The sequence below is a fragment of the Perca fluviatilis genome, chromosome 7, assembly GCF_010015445.1.
Source record: "Perca fluviatilis chromosome 7, GENO_Pfluv_1.0, whole genome shotgun sequence".
In the NCBI taxonomy this organism is placed as follows: domain Eukaryota; kingdom Metazoa; phylum Chordata; class Actinopteri; order Perciformes; family Percidae; genus Perca; species Perca fluviatilis.
In genome coordinates this window covers 25,996,733-26,021,235 of record NC_053118.1, presented here as the reverse complement: position 1 = coordinate 26,021,235, position 24,503 = coordinate 25,996,733, and the positions used below count along the sequence as shown (strand labels likewise).

The 24,503-nt window shown below is 44.3% G+C and overlaps 1 protein-coding gene across 2 annotated transcripts in view; it reads left to right on the top strand.

Annotated features, from left to right (window-relative positions):
* Positions 1-4,644: 4,644 nt before the first annotated feature.
* The window catches only part of LOC120562896 (forkhead box protein O3-like), a 32,471-nt gene continuing 12,612 nt past the window's right edge, over positions 4,645-24,503 (top strand). The window contains exons 1-2 of one of the 2 annotated variants that reach the window (XM_039806834.1): positions 4,645-5,347; positions 5,610-6,103. In XM_039806834.1, coding sequence (XP_039662768.1) covers positions 5,615-6,103 — 489 coding nt within the window. In that variant the 5' untranslated portion in view covers positions 4,645-5,347; positions 5,610-5,614. Of the gene's footprint in view, positions 6,104-24,503 lie in introns of both variants that reach the window. The other variant, XM_039806833.1, reaches the window with a different exon arrangement.

The following is a 24,503-nucleotide window of genomic DNA, read 5'->3' as shown; positions in this document are numbered from 1 at the left end:
TCTCAATTGCTTAATGATACATAGACCTGTGAAAGCCTTTCTTTCTTCCCCTCAACAAAAGCATTGATTTTCCCTCTCTTCCCCTGTCATTTCTACTGTTAACCCATTAATGCCTCTTTCATGGGAACTTGAGCTGGGACTATTACACATGAAAGCACTACAGCTGCCTCAGGTTCTTCACTCTTCATGCTGAATTCCAAAAAGGCTTGTACACTGGTGTGTCAACACATTATGGCCAATCTGCTGCGGATACTGAAGTAACTAATGCACATCCTGTCAGTTATGATAATGATGTGGGCAATAAGACGAGTGCTTCTAATAATACCCCCACAGGAAGGTGCATTTGCAGGGGTTGTGATGTAAAGTGACTATGTGCGTGTCTGAAGGGAGAGTTTGAGGGCAGATGGCTGTCTCTACATGTTGACCTACCTGCATATCAAGCCTGACAAGGACGAGCTTGCTGAGGTGGAAAGGTCTGATGACATTGCTTCCACATACATTTGATGCACCTTGTTACCCACACTTTATTGAAAACCTTTTTTTATATACAGTACATTATATTGCTATAGGATTCTTGTCTGTTTTGAAGGCGAATCTGATCTGTGCTCAAACCAAATGTTATTGTTTGGTGTTTAGTACACAAAATTGCCCGTCAATGAGAGACAGGATTATCTGATGGAGACAGTTTTATGTTCAAACAACCAGAAGCAGACTACTGGCCCTAAGGACTAAAGCGTGATGTTTCAGCTCTGAGTGAATTATGTATTAAAGAGGCAGATGCCTCCTTGCCTAAGGCTTTATATGTCCAGCATGGACACACTACATTCTGCTGGCTTTCTTCCACTTAAACTTGTGTTTAGCACAGTGCTCTTTGGTGATGAGCTGGACTCCCACTGCACCTCCATGCCACATTGCCTGCAGAACAGAGGCATAGTTAGGCTAATCAGAGTCTTGGCATCAGGCCTTCTCCACTATTGTGGATGTAGCCAACCAAGTACTTCCACAAGTGAGGGATTTGACTCGTTGCCAGAGGCAATATGATATTTTGCATGGTTTATTTCAAGAACAGAGACTAGAGTGACACCCTCTTCCAACACATACATGCAAAAATCCTGATAAGTCTGAATATGGTGTCATAGGAGATTATAGTTAAACTGTGTAACTGATCATCAAACTGATTACTTTTCATTGTGGGATTGATATTCGGAGTTACAAAAGATGCGTTGAATGTGGGTTCATATAAACACTTGAACTACTGAAGCAAAGCTGCAAGTAGTTTTAGTTCAATTTAAAATATATGAATTGGAGAAAAATACCTTGAGATTTGAGAAGCTAAAACCAGCTAAATATTTTTATACATACATTGATAATATACCAAAATGATTAATTGATATACTATAGACACCTGGTAAATCAAGGTAACACGTACAATCTTTTTAAAGATTATATTTTCCATAGTGACAGTGGATAGACATGAAAGGGGGAGAGAGATGGGGGATGACACGCAGCAAAGGGCCGCAGGTCGGATTCGAACCCGGGCCGCTGCAAAGGACTCAGCCAACATGGGGCGAATGCTCCCACTGGGTGAGCCAGAGGCCGCCCCAACACGTACAATCTTATTGTACTATAGTTTCTTCTATATTTCATACATACCGATACCTTGATTTGGAGTACACAATTTCTGTGCATCAACATAGCTACTGTACTATCCACTCGCCTCTACTGCGTTTAAACATCTTTGACATCATCAGTTTATTATTATCCAATTATGCTTGCTGCACTTTTGGGTATGAGAGCAGGGCACACAGATTTTCCTGTTTGGGTGTTTTGCTTCTTGTGGGTCTTTAACTTTTAAATATAATTAATTTTCCAAAGCAGATAGTGTTAGTTAATCATATTTTGTTAGACCTCTGAAATGGGGAGAGACGCCATTACCTGCACATGCCTTTTCCATTCCACAACACAGTCTTAATTAAAACTTGGCACCAATTGTCTTTGCTGCCTCTGGACTTAATGTTCATAGTTGGCAACACGCATGCCAAGATGCCACAGAAAGCTGGCTCTTGCTCAGGGCAGGAAGTCTTTAAGTCATCCTACTTTGGGCCACTGCCACAAAGGGGTGAAATCCAGCTTCGTCTACTCGGGAACATTACCAATACTTGGATTTGAGCCCTCTCCTTCATGTGTCATTGGGAGCCCATATGCTTGTTAGAGCGTGTGGGTTGTTTGCTGAGAGGGGAGGAGAACCAGGGGAAGTATTTTCCCAAACCGGCATCGATCTCCCGAGGGTGTTCTTGTGGCTTCTCCAGCTTCCTCTCGTCCTAATCCCACTGGGCAGAATGGTTGCAGGGATAAATTGCACAACATCATGAGGTTGCGAGGGAGGTCTGGAGTGACAGGGCCAAGGAAATGAGGATGGGCCTTGAGGAATTGGTGGAAAAAACTGTGTCCCTTTCCTGATGTGAATGAAATTGTGAATGAGAACTTTTTCAGGGTGCAAATTGACAAGCACAAAGCTCTGCCTTGTTGATGTGGTGCTCGGCCTTGCTTGTGGCTGCTGAGGTGATTGCTGCTGTGCAGAACATGCTGTTCCAGGATCAGCCACTCAGAGCCTAAAGCTAGCCACGCTGCCTCTGGAATGTCTGGTATGGGGACAGCGTAGCAGTCAGCCTGGAAGGAACCAAACACATATGTAGTTTTTAAAGTCTGGGCCTCCCTCCTCTCTGTCTGAGTCATCTCCTCTTCCTGACTCTTGTTTCTCTGGAGATGCAGTCCTTGCTGTGAGCCTCTGAATCTGGTCATTTGTTTTCACAATGACTTTTCTTTCACTTTATGTTTAATCAAGATGCATTGTATAGTCTTGGGTCACCAACATTCTGGCACTAAGGATTATGATTTGTGAACAAGCAGCACAAGTAGCACCTTGTGTTACAGACTAGAGGATATGTAAGGGTTGTTATTCTCCAGCATTTGTTTGATTTTTTTTTACTCTTGGCACATGTTTAAGTAGCCAAATAATAATGAACACATTAATACAGTGAATAATTTCCCATTAATCAAATGTATAGGTGCAATACGGCTTGAGGACTTTTTAACAAACAAACTATGAGCAACATGGCATTTTAACCATCTGATCCCACTGACGTTCAGCATTAAGTAATTTCCATGTCACACTATGACACATCCTCCCGCATTTAAAGGCGTGCTATTTTTGACACACATTTCTCAACATCAGTAATGTCTGAGTGCACACAGTGTGGCCATGTTGTGCAACTTTTAAGTATAGCTTCTGTTCATGCACACTTTGCACGAAGAGGGCGGGTTCCTCAGACAATTTTACTACACAGGTGCTTGTTGTGATGGTGCTCACGAACTGTGCATGTGTCACTCTAAAATGTGAGGGTGTTTTATTTCAGCTATAAGAAAAAATTGTTTAAATAGAATCCCCTCTTAAGTTTCTCACTCTGCCGAGAATGTACGCCTTGGGTGTTGAGGAATAATTTATTTTTCAGCTGTTTTAATATTGTGACTGCAGTCCATTCATACCAACAATGCCCCCATAGTTCATACTGATTACTGCTGCCTACCTCCCAAATATTATCAGAAATTGTAGCTTTGTGTGCAGACAGTGTGTGTGTAGAAGTAGGACTGCCTGTAAAAGTCAATGAATAAGTAATATTGTCTCCACAGTAACCATCATAACAGGTGTCAGTGTGCATAGAAATGTGAAGCAGACTGTTGCTGTAGAATAGCTTGTGAGCTCATCAAATCTTTTGGATAAAGGTGAAAGGTGAGGTGGAGTGTGAGGCTACCATCCCAATAAAAAAATAAAAATAAAATCTAATAGCATTTATGGGGGAAATAAACAGCCAATTGGATTCGAGCACCTGTGTGTCCGCCTGTCAGATTCAGGAGGGGGTGGTGTGATGGAGGGGCGGAATCCCCCTTGGTCAGTGTAGCAGAATTACGCACACGGGTCTGGCCAAGGCTGTGTCTGCCAGAGAAGCGTGTCTCTTGCGTCGAGGCTTGGCAAATGCGATTTGAGATGATAATGTGCAAGTGTTTTATGCCTCCTCACTTTGGTTGGTGTGCGGAGCAGAGATGATCTTTCAATCTGGCCTCTGAAAAGCCCCATTTCACCTCACTCCTCCCGGATTAAAATCTAGGGTTACCTAATCTCTCCTAATCTGGACTAAATCTGTCTAATCGGCATAGAAAATTACACTGGCTGAGGTATAGCCCGCAAATAATCAGCAGAGGTGAAACCTCCACGCGCACCGTGGTTCTCCCTGGAGGGCATTTGGACGCTGCACACGTTGCACGGGGCGATTTGTTATGCACAAAGGCAGATCAAACACATGTATTTTTAAAAGACAAAAAAAAAAAAATCGGGATTATGCAGGAATTTCCCCTTCTGTAATTTTCACATTGTCTTGTTTTATCACCACAGGACGTGGAGTCTGGCACGCAAAGCGCCTGGTGACGCTTCGCCAGAAAGATTATTATGCAGTTTTGATGAAGAATTTTGGGGTTTGCTCCCTCAGTTCATATCAGAGATGGAAAGCGAGCAAGAGACAGAGAGAGAGAGAGAGAGAGAGAGAGAGAGAGAGAGAGAGAGAGAGAGAGAGAGAGAGAGAGAGAGAGAGAGAGAGAGAGAGCGAGAGGGATTTCGCTGTAATCATGTACGGAGAGTATTGATTTCGTGAGCGCACTCCAATTGGCAGCATCTCCACTACAGCGCCGGCGCGTCATCCTCGGTTCACATCGACAGAACGAGTTGTAAGCAAATGAGAACATGTGTGGGATCTGAGAGAGTGAGAAAAGGCAAGGGGGATAGAGGGGAGCAAGAGGAGGTGTGATAAAAGACTATGTTATCAACCTGACAAGTGGATACGAAATTCGATCGCTGGACTATATATTTCTTTTCTTTATATTTCTCAGGCTGGGAATTTATCGATTCGTCACATGCGCACTCCTCTTCATTATAATTGCAGACAGTTGGGTGCTGTTCAGGCTGAATGGACTTGAATGTGCCGCTGCCAGCTTAATCCGTGCAGACTGGAAGATTTAATAATTCACGGTAATCACGCATTATCGCCTCAGTGGATGCTCTCAGCACAGCTCTGGTGATTTCTCCCCCTCTTTCCCCATTCTTCCCGTTGTCTTCTGGAGGATTTATCGACGACTGCTTTGCAAATATGCTCCTTATCTGAAATATCATCTGTTGCTGCAACTGGATTGAAAAGCCCCCATGACTGGCTCTGACACGCGTTTGAGATAGACTGCCTTGTGGTGATGTGGACTTAAATAGGAAGCATTTTAATCACCGTTTGGTATTTTACTCCAGGTAAAATGGACGAAAAATTATTATTACTTTTATTACTTCTCTTGTCTCTACACGCGAGGCTGTGATTTTTGCTTGTATTCATCATGATCCTTTTACTCCGCTGAATTGCCTCTTGATTGATTCCGGCTGTAAGCTTAACAGCATTATTACAAGGCAAATTGCAACGTGAAGTGATAGGACAGTTGGATACGGGAATCGTGGAGGTATTTCCCTCCCTTGCTCTTCATTTGATTTTTTTTTTCTTCTCCATTTTCAACTGAAGGGTAAATGCTGATGATGGAGGACGACGAATTAGACACTCATCAGGTTGATTCGGATTTCGAGCCGCAAAGCCGGCCTCGCTCATGCACCTGGCCGCTGCCTTGCCCGGAGGACTTCCCCGGTGGACAAGAGGTCAGTGGGGTTCTTCCACTGGCCAACATCAAGGTGGAACCAGAGGATGTCCCGGCTTGTATAGCGGGGCTCGTGGGCGGAACGCCGGGAGAACTGAAGCATCCAGCCGGAGCCCCGGCACCCACAGGCGCGACGCACCCATGCCTGGCTGGCGCGGCGCTCGATGTGACCGGACCGCTGCGCAAAGCCAAATCCTCGCGGCGGAACGCGTGGGGGAACCAGTCCTACGCGGATCTCATTACCCGCGCCATTGAGAGCACCCCAGAAAAGAGACTCACGCTGTCACAGATATATGACTGGATGGTCCGTTATGTGCCCTATTTCAAGGATAAGGGCGACAGTAATAGCTCAGCTGGCTGGAAGGTAAGGACTAAAACACATGATGGAGGGGGTTTGACGTGTTAATCACAGTGTCTAGTGATAATATCGAGTATTATTCCCATTCACTAAGCCATTATGATATCTTTTTACCCCTCGTGCCATACACATGTCACCATGGGATTCCGTGTCAGTTACGCATGAATGGTGCCATGCGTTATCTTGTCTTAGTTCATTACTGCCGTCAGTCATTCTAATGGACCATTGATGGCAGAATAAAATAGACTGGGATGTAGTTACTTGCTGTGTGTGTGTGTGTGTGTGTGTGTGTGTGTGTGTGTGTGTGTGTGTGTGTGTGTGTGTGTGTGTGTGTGTGTGTGTGTGTGTGTGTGTGTGTGTGTGTGTGTGTGTGTAACAAGGCTTTGCTCATCTCAGATCAGCTCATGATGGGCAACAGCGTCTGTAGTAGTGCATGACATCCTTTCACCAGGAGCAGGACCACAATGGTAAATTACTTATTTCCACAACTGCTGCGAATAAATGAGGCAGTTAAATAGAATAAACTATTCAGTGCATTTTGATGCAAATGGGCATCTCACATTTTCTTCTACTTGTCAGTTTAAAAAAAAAAAAAAACACATCAACAGAGGGGCACTTGTAGTAGCTCACAGGTCAGCTGTCCACAATGTAAATATTCAGACAGGTGTTCACAACTGACCACACACCACCACCGCTGCCTGCCTGGCTGGCTGAGAGCCTAGAGTAACCTCCTGGACATCTGCCCATGTTGTCAGCCTCTGCTCCCAGCCTCATTATGTTGCTATTCTTTATGGCCATCTAAGGACAGGGAGAAGGGGCACAGAGATCAGCAAGGCAGTTGTACTTGTCCTCATGGTGCACCTTTGCTGAGTGGAGACCTATTGTAGTTTGCATCTGAAAAGACCATTTCCAATGCGTGAGAACTTATAAGGCTGTACGGTATGATAGCTCTTTGCAGATGCATTGTCAGTCATCAGAATCTTGCTGGTTTTTTTCTCAAGCAATACCACTAAACATGACTTCTCATTGGTTAGCCATTACTGTTTTCCAGCATAAAGACATTATTGACAAGACTGTTTCAGTTGTTGAGTTGGCAGCATCACATGATTTATTCCCGCCAAGAACTATCAAGGCGTGTCATTCATATCATCAAATACAATCAAAAACCCAAATAATGGCATGTATCCAACGACATGCATTCATATTTTGTGCATTTCTGAGGAATCAGTCTTGTCAAAACTTGTTGAGTTGCTGTTGCATAACATAAACTCTGTTGTTGAGTTGAGTCTCTGCCTTAATCACAAGCACCTGAATTGACACCTTAAGCCTGTCCCATTAAAATGAACTGCTAAGGTGTGTCTCCACGTAAAAATTTGTTTCATTCGCGCAGCAGTTGCACCAAGAGTCTTCCACCACAGGGCCTCTTTATCTTTAGCGCCAAAGTCCTAGTCTGCTATTTAAGAAACTGCAAATTAGGGGGTGTTGACAGTGGCAGTCTTAGCTCCTGGGCTATTTCAGGCCACAGGCGAGACATGGGGCCCATTCCAGGTAATGACGGGGCATTAGGTAAGTCTTTTAAAGCAGGCAGCCATAATGTGAGTAACAGGGCTGACCTGTTTTGGTCAGTGACAGAATCGTAATGTAAACATACACTTAGGAGTCCAATATATAGCTTACTTACAGGAACCAAACATGTGTAGCTTACTTAAAGGAACCAAACAAACAGCATATGGACATATTCATTCAGCCGCATGCGTACATGTACAGTAAAACCCTAATTTCTGATGCAACTGCCTACCTCGGATCTTGCAATAAATGTGTTCAACTTTTAAGTTGGCTCATCAAATGAAAATCCCATTTGAATTTGCAGGATTATGAATACATAATGAAGCCATGTGGAATATTTGTTTTGTTGGCAGTGTGACAGACTAAAAAAACAGTATGGACACTTAAAACACGATCTGTTTTATGAGAGATCAACAGTGGGATATATAGCATGTAAAGTCAGCTCGTAAGACCAAGTTTGACAATGTTAATATGAAGGACCCAGGACCCCAAATCATGCTCACTTGTGCACAACACAGGTGCACTTTCATACATGTAATTTTACAATCATATCAGGCAATTATATTTGACGGCAGCATTTGCGAGTTGGAAAACATGACTTGTATCATCCACTACATGTTCATCTCAATCAACAGTACGCACGAGCAAAGCATTTCATGCAAAACAGTCTGCTTTTGTTGTTGTTGTGGCAGGGAAAGGAAGGAAAAAGATAAAAGAATTGAGAATTGTTGGTTAGCTGCTGATGAAATAAAATGAAATTAAGTGGTATAGCTTGGCAGTTTGCGTAGGAGGCAGGCGTACGGGGGGTTGGGTTGGGGTTGATGGCTTTATGATGGGTGCTAGACAGCCAGTACACCTAGACAGTACCATTAAGCTCCTATAAATACCTAATGGCTTCTGACTTCTAGGAAGTCTGCAGTATTCTCAGGTCATGGCTTCCTAATCACCTCCTTACTAATAAAGGGAGGTCACATAGAATTGTGCACTTGTGAACCTGGTTATACCTTCCGCAGTCACTACTGCAGTGTAGCTTAATGGCAACTTCACTGGCCTCTATTTCCCAGTGTTCTGTGTTCTAAGCTGATTCAACATAGAAATTTGCAGGATTCTTTGAAGTTCGCGATTGTTTCTGAAGCCCCCTATTTATGGTTGGGTTTTATGTCTTTATGGCTTATTATATCTAAATACATCCATCGCTGCATGTGGATGCATACTGCATTTGTGTGTGGGAGAAGCACATGTCAATTGCAACAAAGCATCAGGGTTGGCAGTGTTGTGTGTGTCTTTGTGGGGGCTAGTGCAGGGGGAGGGGCTGTCTACTTCTATAGACATGTGTGTTTGGGCCTGCTGATTGGTCTGACAGCATGTCACTGCAGAGAATGCAGCGTAGTCTCGCTCTTGACTTCATAATGCCTCTAATGGTGGGGTTTCAAGGCAACTTGGTGTGGGGATTGCCCTGTAGGCGCCTAGAAGTTCATTAACTTCAAGGGGGTTAGATACTGCCATTGTTATGCTGGGGGGATTGCTTTATTGTATATGTCAGCGTGGGTAGTTATGGGATACAAAAACCCATAATACATCAACCCTTTTGGTGTATATGTATATTAAAGTAATAATCTTGAAGATTTAAATTGAATTCAACTTCTGTTAAGCCACTCGCCAAATGAGGTAACATGATGGTGATTAAGCCTATATGGCCCACTTTCATTTGCAATATTACAAACTGGGTGTCTGTGGCGACGTTAGTGACGTGTTTCCCATCACCCAGCAGTGGTTGGTCTGCCAGAGAGCGTAGGTGGCACTAACGCAAAAGAGTCACTTTCAACTCCCTTATGTTTGAAGCTGTCTTTTTGCGGTCTCTGATAGCATCGAACAAACAAACAAGACGAGTGATGAATCTTTAAAAACAAGTGAAAGTGAGATCCAAAAACACACCTGCAATACCCAAATATCGCCATCAGTGCCGCAAAAGAGAACAAAACAGAGCTCTTTGATATTGTAACTTTAAATAGAAGTGTGTGATACATGACTCTAAGATATCATTACAATATGTTTGGGGTGTATGCAATTGCAAGTTTAGTGCATCAGTATGGAATTAGTCTAGTTTCTGCCTACTTTATATATTTTTCCTTATAGTCGTTTACAGGGCTTTTTGCGGCGCTTGGGGCAGTCCGATGCCAGGGGATTGCGTAGCAGGTCGGCAAGGGTGCCAGGCAGTCACTCAGACACTTTAATCCAAAGCTTATAGCGTAAATAAAGTGTCTTTAGGTAGCGGTCTGTTCAGGGCCAGCAGGGCAAAAGTCATGGGGCTTCCTTTAATGACAGAAATCAGACAGACCAGAAAGTTGGAGCTAAAGAATGAAAGAGAAATGTGATAGTGACTGTAAGGGAAGAGAAGAGGAAAGACAAACATGCATGTGAGGAAATGAAGAGGAGAGAAAGAAAGATGTCTCTCCAGGTAAATGTATCTTCTGTAAAGGCACATAACCCCTGTCTCCACAGGCAGTAGTATTTATAACAGTGCAGGATCATATCACTTTATCTAATTGATTAATACAGTAGGTAAAGAGACAGACAGACTCATAATCCTGTCGCTATGCATGTGCTCCAGCTGCTGCAGTAGAGAAACATAAATATGAGGTATATGCAGCAGAGTGTGTTTGACAGAAGCTTAGCATGAAGTGGAGAGACTTGAAACTTTGTGTGTGGAGCTGCTTTCGTGTGTCTGTTGTGGATGTGTGTGTGTGTGTGTGTGTGTGTGTGTGTGTGTGTGTGTGTGTGTGTGTGTGTGTGTGTGTGTGTGTGTGTTGGAATGCATGCTTGTGTCGCTTGTTGATGATGGTTGGGGAGACCGGAGAGACTGGAAACTATCCTAGACTTCAGCTGATTCATATTTTATCCTCCGTCTTGGCTCAGGGGAGCAGAGTAATTTGAGAGTGCGACAGACACGCATGCACACACACACACACACACACTCAGAAAATGAGACCATATGATGCATGCTGGACAGATTTATGGTGTAGGATTATGAGCACCTTACATCTCCCCTTGGCTCCTGCAGCCGGAGCCAGGTTGGGTTCAGGCAGTATATTCGGGTTGAGCCGGGTATCTGATGCCAAAAAGCCCGTTCTCACTGCCTCTTCCCCCTGCAGCCGTCAGGCAGCCGTGGCAGTTCATTTCTCACTGAAAATGATTAATGCACATGCAAATTACCAAAGCATGGGTACGCATTCAAATACGGCAGACAGCAATCAGGAGACAGTAATATGAAAAACAATATCATTTTGCCTTTGATATTACTTCGCTCTCTCCCATCACTCCATCTAGCAGAAACCCATGTTATCTCCTCTTTTACCATCTCTCTGATTTTCTCTTCCACTCCATTCATCTATTAGACATTCTATACATTCTTTCTCTCTTGGTGTTTTTTGGCACACAGGCCAATTGAGGTGAGGAGTGTTTCTCAAGTGAGCTGTGGCGTCAGTCTCCTGCCAGTGATCTAGACTGCCTTAAGCAGCGTGCCTCCTCTCATCTAAGAGCGTTCTCATATCTCACATTATCTCAGAGATAATAGGATAACAATGCTGGATTTTCCCTAACTTGACTCCTCTCAGCTACTGGGTCTTTTGGAGCAGAATACAAGGGGATGAGACCGTCAAGTTCCCAATTCGACAGGGTTGAACTAATTTGGATGTTCTTCTTCAGCTGTTGATGCATTTCTTACCAAGCCTATTACCCATGGCTCTGCAATTTTTTTTTTTTTCACAGCCGTTTGGTGACATTTCTCACAATATTAAATACTCCTTTCAGTTCATTTAGTTTTCCTAAACTGAAGAAGCATTGTGAAGCAAAGAGAAATTGTCATTCTTTTCCCATTGTACTATTTAGGGTGATGGTTTCCACTATTCCCTCTGGCTCATGCGCGCACACATTTGCACGAAACACACAACACACTTGTGCCTCCTCAAACCACCCATGGAGGAACACTCTGTTCTTGGGTGGGGTGAACCATTTTTGGGAGAGGAGGGGGCTGACCGAGAGCGGAAGCGTCTTTCTGCGGTGCTGTTTTGCTGTCTGATTTGTTTTGAAACCTGTCTGACTCGCGGCGATTGGCTCATGTGGAAGGCGTGGCTCTGTTTGGTAAGCGCCCGCGGATTTTTTGGCAAAACCGCTCACAGCTGCAGGGACAGAATGTGGTGTGTGTTTCTCTCTGAGGCTGTGCAAGTTTGATGTCATGAAGATTTGATGGGAGGGGAGGGGGGGGCAGCAGCCTTGAGTGTTACACCAGTACAGGGTGATTGGAACACATCTCTTCTTATTTCCAGGGAATGGGTTATGAAATTGGGGAGAAGGGGGACAGAATGAGGTCTTCTTCTGCTGAGGGGTCTATATGTCTGGATACACAGTGAGCTCTAGCATACAATCACAATACCCATGTTTCAATAAAATGGGAGTCAAAGTCACTGGGTTCCTGCTTAATTACCCTCCAGCCACATCCTATTGACACCAGTACCCCTGCAGCTTGTAGTCCTTCTTTACATTACATGTCATTTAGCTGACGCTTTTATCCAAAGCAACTTACAATTTTACATATGTCAGAGGCTGAACGCCTCTGGAGCAGCTATGGGTTAAGTGTCTTGCTCAGGGACACATTGGTTGATGTATCACAGTGGGAATTGAACCCAGATCTACCACACCAAAGGCATGTGTCATATCCACTGCACCATCGCCATCCTTCTAATACATTTTTTTTCTATTGCTCATATTCTTGCTAGTTTAGACGGTTTTATGAACTAGGATAGAGGGAGGGGTTCTTAGAATAAAGCATTTTTCATTCATGACCATAAATACTTATACTAATAGGCAATAAATGACTCATCTAATAATTGGCTTACTTCTCAGAAATGAAATACCTGCTGTTTCTCAGTTTAATGTGGTTAAGAAAATGCCCATTGTTATTACACATGCTCGATCAGTAGAGTAAGGGTTAGGGTTAACTTAACTTATTGAAAGGGGTTCTTCTACAAATTCAGTCAAGTGTTGATTCGAATACAGAGAAAAGTCTGTCAGTTTCAATCTGATGGCAGCGTATGAAGTTGTTTTGTCCCTGAGAAATGTTATTTGTATTACAAATGTGAATGACTTTGGATATTCACTTCAGCGTGTTAAAAAAAAAACGTGTTGGCCCTCGTGGTGCTTGAAATTCTGGTCTCCGTGTGTAGCAGCCTGCTTGTTGCTCATCTGTGTCAATGTGCATAATGTGTGATTGTCGTTATGTGTGTGTTGATGTTTATGACTGCATTTCTCTCCCTCTTCCCTGCATCAGTGTGTGCATGTGGGTGTGTTGGTAGGAGAGGGGGGTTTGATGGGCTCAGTGGGAGCCCGGGTCCCGGGGGAACAGCTCTCGTTAATAATTCAGACGAGGCTCATTATCAAGGCAGCGCAGATTTCTCCCTGATTCCACCTTAATTGCAGGCAGGCTGCTCCACTCAGGCAGGCGGTAGTCACGCTGGGTCGACTCTCTCTACCACTACAGGGCCTGCTCTGCTCCACTCTGTTCTGCTCCGTCTCCAATACTCACCCCTATCACAGCAAGACGGCCTCAGGCTGGCCTACTCCATATTAGTGTACACCTTAATAGCAGTAATGTACTACGAACATGCTATTTTCTTTGTACTCAAAGATGTGCCTCGTATATTTCTGATTAGACACAGACCATGCACTTTGGGCATCGCTAAGGAATGTTTAGTTTTGTCGGCCAACAAAGACGCAATCTGCAGGATGATGTGGTTGGTTGTAGAGCTGAAACGAGTTGATTTATTATAGTTGATCAGCAGGAAAAAAAATTATCGGCAACTATTTTGATAATCGATAAATCATTTCAGTCATTTGTCAGAGATAAATGCCAAATGTTTGCCGTTTCCAGACTCTCATATGTGAAGTTTTGCTGCTTTTCTTGGTTTCATATCATTATAAATGTAATGCTGCTCCTTGACAGTTTTCTGACATGGTGTAGACTAAACAATTAATTGTAAATAATAACCTCTTTTGATGAAGAAAATAATCATTAGTAGCAGCTCTCGTAGGTTCTATGGTTTACGGTTCATTAAGACTGAAGTACCATTTGAATATTTGCAGATCCATCTAAAACATAAGCCATATAATGGCTTATGATGATGCACACTACAAAGCCTAATGTGTTTTGCTGTGGTTATATGCTTTGATATATTATAATAGCGAGTTTATCCTTGAAATAGCCTATAGCATATTATCATATTGATGACACTATAGAAAATGTGTTGCCATGATTGATATCAGGCTACAATAATACTCCTCTTCAATCCCATCTATAGGCTTATGTAATGTATCTTGTCTTCATAATTTACACTGACTGATGGGTTTCCATTCAGTCCATTCACCGAAGCCCTGCCGAGAGAGCAACATAATTGGCCTGATCTTGTCATACATGTATATGAATATTTCAGATCAAGCCATTGTAACTAGATGGGGCTTTAGATAAACAACACAGATGCTTCTTCCTTGTTGCTCTCGCTATAAGATGAAGTGCGCTCCAAGCTGTATTTCTCTCCCGGCCACAAAACTCGCTTCCCACAAATCATGGTGCCCATATTTCCTAATTCAATTTTTCTCTTCGTCGGATATCTCTTCCTGTATGCAAGGGATTGATGGCCATGTGCACGTGTGTAAATGTGTGTGTTTGCGTGCACACATATTGCCGTGTCTATCCCTGAGAAAGAGATGATGTATACCGAGCTAAACGGTGTATTTCACAACGCTCCATCTCCGGGCCCTTCATGGCAGCCACGTGCCGAGTCTCTCACTCCTCTCTGCCTGTCCATCAAGTCTTGTCATGAGCCAAAGGATTGCGGGAAGGGAAGGAAGAGCGTATAAGGGCCGTCGATCAGTTTACCTGAGTTTGGCGGCTCCGGCAAGTGATGGAGGGAGCCGGCTCACAAAGGGAAATGTAGTTAACGTTGACTGATTGGAGCAGGTGGAGAGAAAATCTGAGGGCAGCAGAGTAGCAAGAGTTATGTTCAAAAAAGATGCTTGTTATGCTAATGGCTGGTGGATATGCTGCGGCTGGGCCATGTGCCTGCGGCTGATGGATGGAGCTGCTCAGGTCACCTAGGGTTGCTGCTGGTCTGCAACCACCGCAGCACCACGCTGAGCTGTAATGTCTGCTCACCTGAGCCGAAAAAGAGGAAACTGACCTTGGAAAGAAATCACTTTACATGTGTGGTTCTTCCTGGGCACATTTGTATGTGTAAAACAACCCATGTGTGAGCAAATCTGTGTGGGAGCCAACATATGTGTGGGGACGTTACAGGATTGGGGCGAGGTTGTTGGGTTATGAGGTGACTGTGAGACCAGCTGGGATTGAGGGGGAAGGGGTGTGTTTTTGTGTGTTTGAGGGGAAGTATGGTCAGACGGGGGAATTCTTCCCTCCCCAATTGGATTTGTGTGTCACTGGCTTGAATCTGGGTCAGGACACTGGGTCCGGTGTTTAGTATGCTGACTGTGTGAGGTCTGAACTCCAAGTCGGCTCATAGCCCTGAATGAACCCAGCGTGTCTGCCTCGCTCTGTCTCCTCTCCCCCTTTCTCTTGGACCTTTTTCCCCGTCTCCATCTCTTCCCCCTCTTTCTCCTTCGTTTTCTCTCTCTGTGCCGAGAGCCTTTTTCTATTCCCTCCTCAGTCTCTCTGCCTTTTTTCTTTCCGTACCCAAGGCTTTTTTTCATACCCTTCTTTCTCGTGCTCTCTTTTTTTTTTCTGTCAGTCACTCATGGCCTTCTCTTCTCTCCTCACTTGTTCTATTTCACACTCACAGTCCTCCCCACAAAGTAGCCTTTTTATCACTCATTTTCCTCTTCCCTCGCTTATTTCTCCTGCTCCTTTCATGTGCTTTTGAAATCCCCTTTTCATCTTTAGCTCTGTCTCTCTCTCTCTCTCTCTCTCTCTCTCTCTCTCTCTCTCTCTCTCGCCTGATCTGTCCCTCACACACATACACACACTCTGGCTCATTCAGTCATTCCTTTATTATCCCAAAACTAAAGTGATAAATGGCTCTCTTTCTTCTCCGTAAATGTCACTCGGGGAATTGTCTCTGCTCATTGATTGACTGGAATAGAAGGATGGCCACACATGCACATGCGCCAGTCGCGCACACGTGCACACAGGCACAAAAGAGAAAGACAGAAGAAGAAGAAGAGCGCAGGGAAATGATCTATCATTAACAAGTGCAGCTTGGCTGGGACTGCCACCGTCAGGGTTAACATCTGGCCCTCACAGGTCTAGCTTTCTCTCAGAGGCTGATGCATCATTTGAAGAACTTGTGTGGTTGGTTTATAATGAAGCATCAATTCTCAACAGGACTTGGCATTCACGGGAGTGCTGGGAAGCTGGAGCTCGACAAGGGATCAATCACAGTTAAACAATCTGAGCAGGCAGGCCGGGCTGGTCTTGCCATTCTTTTCTTTCTAAAGTGATGTGACGTAGAATGCATAAGTGTTATTCCCAGTTTGATCATTTATCTTTAGCATATCCTTGTCAGAAAAGTGCCGGCCAAGGAAACAGGCATCAGAGCCATTTTTCAGACCAGACAGTGTGCCTGTACATGTGTGTGTAAGTAAGTAGGGGTTAATAATGCTCAGTCATTTTCTTAATGTCTCATTCAGCCTGCCTCAGGCGCTAGAGCTTGATAAAGGTCAAGACTACTGGTGGTTGCATGTCGTCTTCCCTTATTTCATTCTCTTCACTGCACAGCAGGGAGGGGGGAACCAAGAAGAAAGGAAAGTCGGCGGCCTGCAAGCGATGATGCTGATCCACGTCTCTTCATTCTCAGAACCAGGATAAAGAGATTTAATAGGGAGGCAGTGGGGAGTCAATGAAACAGGGATGAAAATATTAAAGGGGAACTATTATATAGCATTTTCAGGTTCATACTTGTATTTTGCGTTTGTACTAGGACATGTTTACATGCTTTACTGTTCAAAAAACACTTGCCCATGGCTGCTCCACCTGTATTCACCCTCTGTATGCGCTCCAGTGTTGTTTCACTAGTATCAGCTGGAACTACTGCAACGGTTTATATAGCAGAAATTTGTACTGTGAAAAATCACAAATAAAGTCTTCTAAACCAAATACTACACAACCAGACTTGTCCCAGCAGTAATGTGACCCAAAATCGCCAACATTGGCCGCCAAGATTACAGCTATCTGGCGTTAGCATGCAGCTACTTAATAGTTAGCAGTAGTCATTGGATTGTAATGGAGCCAAGCATAGGGTGACCAGATGTCCCCAGTTTCCGGGGACAGTCCCCAGTTTCGGTGACCTGTACCCGGCTGGAGCTGTCCCCAGAAATGTCCCCGGTTGGCACTGTGACTGACAGACCCGAAATTGGAATGAAAGAAAGAAAACATTGACCAAATGTATAGTCGCGCACCCTACACGCGCAGGCTCAAGACAGCCAGAGCAAGCACTGCTCAGTGCTCAACTTCGGTAAAGTTAGAAAGATATTGACAGATTCGAACTTCCGGGATCAATTACTCTACAGCGAAATGTTATTAAATCACAAACGACGCATCTTTCCTACCGTAGTAAGGTAAACAACGAGCTACAAACAAATTTTCATCAAAATGAGCCATCCTCCAACGTGGAGAAATAACATTGGTCTCTACGAGCAGCCGGCAGTGAGACGGCAGTAAGATGAGTGCTTAGGGACCGTCTACAAACTAGGCTACAACACCGAAAAGAGATACAACAAAAATATGTATTAATTTAATGATATACCTTAATTATAACTTGTCTCCTGCTAGTTGTACTACAGCACTCACTTTAAAAAAAAATAAGCATATTCATAATTTTGGGGAATATTTTTTGCCAAAAACATTTAATATTTTAATAATTAAATAGAGTCGGGTCTCTAAACTTACCTCACATATAATTAGTCTTCTGCTGGTTATACTACATCACTTAGTTTTCAAAAATAGGCATATGCATCATTTGGGGGAATATTTTTTGCCATACATTTTTTTTAATATATGTCATAATTACAAAGAGGCATGTGTCCAAAACTACTCCACACATAGAACCTGCTTGTTGTCTTTTCAAAGTGCACCAGATTGATGCATTTAAACATTAAAATAGACAAAATGTTCTTACAGGGGAGCATGCCATGGACCCCCCTAGGGGGGCTTGTGCCCCAGTGCAGCTCTAGGTCTAGTGACGCCCCTGGGGCAGTGTCCCCGTTTTAAGTTTACAAAGATAAAAACCTGTTTTGGAGGTATTTACGCTTCGGAGCTGAAAATGTCCCTGGATTTTGTCTCAGAAATTTGGTCACCTTAACCATGCAGCACTTTCTACCGTCAAAAATTGCAGATAAAGGCTTCTGAACCAAATACTATCCAATCGGAAATGTTTCAGCAGTAATGTGACCCGAAATTGGGGAGAATTTAACAACATTGGCAGCAAAGATGACATCTTTCACTGCCTTTAGCATGTAGCTACATGGTGACAATGGTAACACAGCAGTAGCTTAAAAAAAAAGAAAAACTCCAGACCTGCCTACCTGCAGCAGATGACCAATCATAGAAGGCCGGAGAGGGCCAGCTAAGTGTTGCGTAACACTCAGCCGAGAGTAGAATAACTGTTGAAACCTGAACGTTCAGAAATCTGAGTGTTTGAGCTCACTGGGATTTTTCTAAAATACGTTTACCTCATTATTAGTTTTGGCCATGTTTAACATTAAAATCTGACTTTATAACATTGTAGATATGAAAATACGGAAAAGCATAATATGTCCACTTTAAATTGATAGAGAGACAGAGATAGAAAGACGAGAGAGAAGTAAGGAAAATGGAGAAGGAGGTGAAAGGGAGCTAGAATAGTAGAGAGTAGATTATAGGGCATCCAAGCAGGACTGGAAGCCAGACTTGGCTGCACTTCAGCTACACTCTGCACTTTTCAGCTCAAGTGTGCGTCCATTAGTGCACTCCCATTGCACTCAGAAAGCCACGCTCTCTGAGATGCAACCCACATGCACACACAAACAGTAATTTTCTTGTATACTGTTCATAAATGCAAAGCCCCGCCGACATACAGTACAGTTAGCTTACGCTCTGCCCTCACACACATTTGCCCAAAAAGCTCCGCTGACCTAGTCCTGCTCCGTCTCTCTCCCTCTCACTTTTCACACACACACACACACACACACACACACACACACATTCCTGATCCCTTCACTAGCCACCAGATTGCTTCCCGTCAAAATAAATAATTAAATGCGTGCAATAACAGCTTCCGAAAAAAGATCCCTCAATTAGTGCAAAATGGGTAAATGGCGTGGGGTAGGGGCTGCTTGTGAGGAGTGGAATTTCGGGAACACACACACACACAATCTATTACATAAGGCAAATCATGACCCAAGAAGGTTTTCACGCAGTTGTGCAAGGGTAATTTGCCCCCCTCCCATTTAGCAATCAGCTTAGTTAAGTCTTTTCTCAAATCCTTACAAGTGATCTATGCCCAATGACCGGCCGGGGAGAGATCTAGATGAGTGCCAAGGAGGGGCAGCTGAAGGGATGCTGCTGGGGTCAAGGCTGTGTGTGTTTGTGGAGCTGTCTTTGAACATTTCCAGTGTTGTGTTATCTGGAATGGTGATTAGAAAAAAGGTTGTAATTCATGAAAGGGAATTTGTGCGTGAATGTGCGAGAGAGAAAGAGACACAGGGCTAGACGTTGGTGTTCCTCTTGAGAAAGGTGTGCGTGTGTGTGTGTGTGTGTGTGTGTGTGTGTGTGTGTGTGTGTGTGTGCGCATGTGTGTGAAAAGAGCGCAAGAGCATCAAGCCATAGTGGCAGATGATCTATGGTAAAGGGTATAGGTTACCTGGCTATGATGAGAGAGTGAAGCCTGTAGGATAGACGCGTGTTTATTGACAGGGATTGGCATGGTTGGGAGTTTTACAGCCTGTTTGACAGTGAAGATCAGTTATTATGTCAGAATTGCCAAATCCCCTTGTAGAGATAAAAGCTTGATTCAGACTTTAATAGGGCTGCAACTAACAATTATTTTAATAACTAGTGCATAACATGAATAGAATACAGGGACAAAGCCTAAAGCAAGCAGGGGTCATATTGGGCCCATGTTCCACTTTTCAAAACATCTCTAAGAGACGAAGGTTTGAGTTGAGTTGAGTTTCAGTGTTGGCCTGTGACTGTCACACTGTTCTCTGTTGCACCTGGGTGGTCACGTGTTCCATGTGCAAATGCTCACATGCCAGTTTCATTCCTGACTCCATGCCATCCAGAAGTCTTTTAGCAAAGCTGGCATCTGGCCAGATTGTACTGTTGTCATCAGCAGGGATATAATACTAAACTACGCTCACAGCAGGTGCCAAAACCAAGCTCACAAATGTTTCACTGGAACAAATATATATAACAGGATAGGCCTAATCTGTGTGTGATAAATGCTCTGACAGAACAGCAAACAGATGGATCCCTGGGCCTGGAAACCTACTGAGTAAGCAAACTAAGAGAGAATTAGCATGTGTGTGCTAACACAGCTAGCTTTGACAAAGCTGTTCTGTTTGTTAAATGTCAGGCATGTTGATTCTGGTATTCAGCAGCGCAGGTCACAGACCTGGAGGGATAGAAGGAGATCAGAGGGATCACTCTGACTAAAGAGAGGGAGTTGGTCAAGGGAATGATAGGGAGAGGCTGCTGTTCGAGCAGTGCACGAATGACTGTGGACATGAAGCATACTGACACAGAGCGTCAGATGAATGGATGGAATGATGGGTAAATGTACAAATGAAGAAGCTTGATGGTCGAAGGAGTGAAGGGCGCAGGGGATGAAGTGCTGAGACGGAGTGAGGAGGGAAGGCAAAAGAAGTGAAAAGAGCTTATGTCTCACATGTGTAGAACAGTTGTTTCAGCTTGCTAGGGTTAAGAGTAGGTCAACTTGCAATGATGCTTAGTGCACGGAGAAGAGCGGCTGTATGATGCAGAGTGGGTGAAAATGGGAGCAATGGGCAGAAATGGAAAGATGTAAGCGGAGAAGGGAAGTAGGATGGATAAATCTGGAGCTGGGGAAATGAAAAGCTGAAACGCACAGCGCTTAAGTGAGGGTGCACGTCTTGAGAGATATGGGGAGGGACAGAGAGGGTCAATCAGAGATGCAGGGTGAAAGGGGCTTTGATGGATGGAGGGAGGGAGAGTGACAGAGGGGAGAAAATGACAGAGGAGGGGGCCACGATGGGGTCTTTGCGGTGGGGCGATTGCGTGACTGAGAGGAAAGTGCACTGCTGTGTGTGTAATGCTCTCAAGACGGATATTAAGACGTCCTGCCCGACTCACACAGTCACTGCCCCTTTTCTCCTTTACTCTCCTCCATTCTGCTCCCTCTCTCGCTCCCTCCGCGTCCACTAATGATCCTCGCGTCCTGCCACACTGCCAGGCTGAGTGATGCCCGCTGACAGTCGCACTCAGGCGGAAACCCTGCACCCCCCCTTCCAGGAGTGCTGTGACACACGCATGCACACACACACACACACACACACACACACACACAGAGAGGTGTAACACTTTCTCACATGCATGTATCGGCTCATGCAGAGCTGACAGGTGTGTGTGTGTGTGTGTGTGTGTGTGTGTGTGTGTGTGTGTGTGTGTGTGTGTGTGTGTGTGTGTGTGTGTGAGAGAGAGAGTATATGATCATTACCCTATCTTCAAACACACTGAACCCATCCATGGTGCTCACAGTCACACACTTACTGTAAATATGCCTCCATCCAGCTATATCTGTCTTTAGGAATTTGTATGTGATGGATAGACGTGGGCCATCAAGGTAATCACAGGGTACAGCTAGCTCGATAATGATGATTCCAGTCTGTCTTTTGGCTTGTGAGCTTGATGACAAATGAATTTATAAAAGCGGCCATGGTGAAAATGAGAAGACAATACACAGTAGATAATAGATTTTGAAGTTAAGAACTGCTCACCGTAGATACACAATGGTTTGCACTTTGCATAGAAATGCTAGGTTTTCATTTTTCTTCTGCAGGTATGGCATCAGTCAAAATTATTCATTTGATGTACTGCATATGTAATCCACTTTATTTTTGCAATTTAGATGACAGAATTAGACAAAGGGTGATAAATGCACTGAAGTATCCTGTTGACAGCAAAGTGAAATCTTGAACTCAACCTCTTAAAGTATGGTGAGCATTGCCAATGCAGTCCCTTCACAAAGGTTAATTCCCCTCTCAGTACCTCCACTGGTTTTCCACTATCATGCCTAGAGTGTGTTGGCAGTCAAGACAGGAAACGGGGGAGAAGGGGAGGGAAAGAAGATTGTGGTGCTGCTTGTTTTTAACTCACTCTGTGGAAATAGGCCCAAATGCATTAGAGAATCCTATTGATGTGGTATTTGTAGGTAGGAAATAGAAGTATCCTACTACTAAATACTTATATATACTGTATGTATAAATATGTATACATATGGTAGGTGTATTAAAACATATATGGTAAGAAGAAAACACTGGTTCCTTAGGAAGAGAATGGCATTTCAACATCTTGCAACATAAACTGTGAAGATGAAGTATAAAACGTCTCCAAAATATGAGAATTTAATGTTGGACAAAATATTTTCCCATTTTTCCATACTTCTTACTGTGAGGCACCTTCCATTTTCCCGCCCTAATCCAACCGATCCAAGCAGAGGCTCTGATCCTGACTGCCGAGGAGAGGTTAGGATTTAGGTCACAGCATCTCACTCCTCTAATTAGATGCTGTGAGTGTATGCATGTCAGTGTATGTATGTGTGTCTGCGTATGCGTCTCCACGCTGGATGCTCTTAATCCTTAGGTGGCCTCTATGGTAATGGAGTCCTGGGAAGACGCGTTAACCCGCATTTCTGTTAACTCACCACATGTTATCAAAATGTGTCTGACGTCAGGACTTGAAATGACAATGAGGAGAATAGTCAGTGATGAAGATGCAGAGGCAAAATGTACCCCAAGGGTGAAAGAACGGGTCAGATTCAGCCAGAAAAGATGCATGTGAGGCATTAGCATCCCCAAAGAACAAGCTCCAGTTGAGAAGGCACTTTGGCCTGTACACGCCCTGCGATGCAAGCAGGTTCGGATTCAGCCCATCAGTGAGATGTAATTTCAACTTCTCTGTTGAAGTAAATGGCATGTAAGGGGAAGAAGCGCTTCACCTTGCTCTTTAAAGCCCTGTGGTTTTGTTCCATGCTCTTTCTGAGATGTATCCATGTAGGGGGCGAGGAACGACATTCCTGCCTCTGCAGTTTTAATGTCTACTCGTGTTTTTGTTTATCTCAGGATGTGTGTATGCGATAACATTACCATGAAATTGACATGTTCATAAAATAAAGCCTTTGTGAGACATTTGGAAATTGTATACCCAGAAATCTAGCGTGCATCATCTCAGCGGGGTGTGTGCAAAGGGCAAGGGGACAAACTATCAGCGTGCACTGGGAGGTGAGAGGATGAGAATGAGGGATCATAGAGAATTTTTGTGTGTGTGTGTGTGTGTGTGTGTGTGTGTGTGCAGGCATGCGAGCGTGAGCCAGGGTGTGTGCGTGGGAGAGGGAGTAAAAGAAAGGAAGAGTAACGCGGGGCTAGTCTTAATTAAGTTTTCAGGAGGCTCTTAAAAGGTCATGGCACGCCTCTGCAACCCCCCTCACCAACACCACGCCCCGCCGAAAATTCACTTTCCCCCTTCCCTCCCTTCCTGCTCTCCCTCGCTCACCTCCCCGTTGAGATCTATCCAGTCATCAGCCCCCCATCTGTGCACATTAGCCATTCATGAACACACTCATTAGGGTGGGAGTTTGAAGCGATTGTGTTCACTAGTCTGCGGCTGGAGCGTGGCGATTAATATTTCAGCGTCTCCCGTCGAGGAGCTGAGAGCAAGTTTGGCCCTCTTAGGCTAGAGAGAGACAGAGAGAGAGAGAGAGAGAGAGAGAGAGAGAGAGAGAGAGAGAGAGAGAGAGAGAGAGAGCGACCGCTCCATCCCGTTTCTCCCCCACAACCCCAACACGCCTTCTTCCTCCACCCTTCCCTTCTCAGTCAGTCTCCACAACTTACAGTACGTTGCCCCCCTATTTCCATTTATTGCACACACACTCATGATTTGGATACACATTTACACACACACACACACACACACACACACACACACACACACACACACACACACACACACACACACACACACACACACACACACACACACACACACACACACACACACACACACACAAAAGACCCTAACTCAAACTGACTTAATTGGGCTCTTTTTGTTTCAGGAAACAGAGAGAGGAGGGGGAAGGAACGAGAGTGGGAGGAGGGGGAAATATTGTCTTTCCTTGTCCCCAGCTCTTCATTCCTCTCAGTTGGACAGAGTTTTATTTATTTCTACGCTGTCGTTCATCTTCTCTCCTAATGCGGTCGCACTGAATTGGTCAAGCTTGGGTCGGGGTGGAAAAGGTTTAGGTGAGTGGCAGGTGGTGTTCTCAACCGTAAATAACCACAAGGAGTTCATTCAGACCAAATCGATACTCTCCCTCATTCATACTGTATACTGGTACTTAAAGTATGAGAATTTGAGGCAGCCAGGAGCATCATGGGTTATCATGCAGTCAATATTTGAAGCACTGTTCCTGAATACAGAACTCACTTTGACCCTATAGGAGGTGAGCGCTCCTCTCTTTGATTTCACAGCAGCCTGCTTCATAGGCCATGTCCACACTAACACGGATTCAATTTTAAACACATCTTTTTTTTTCTCTCCATATGA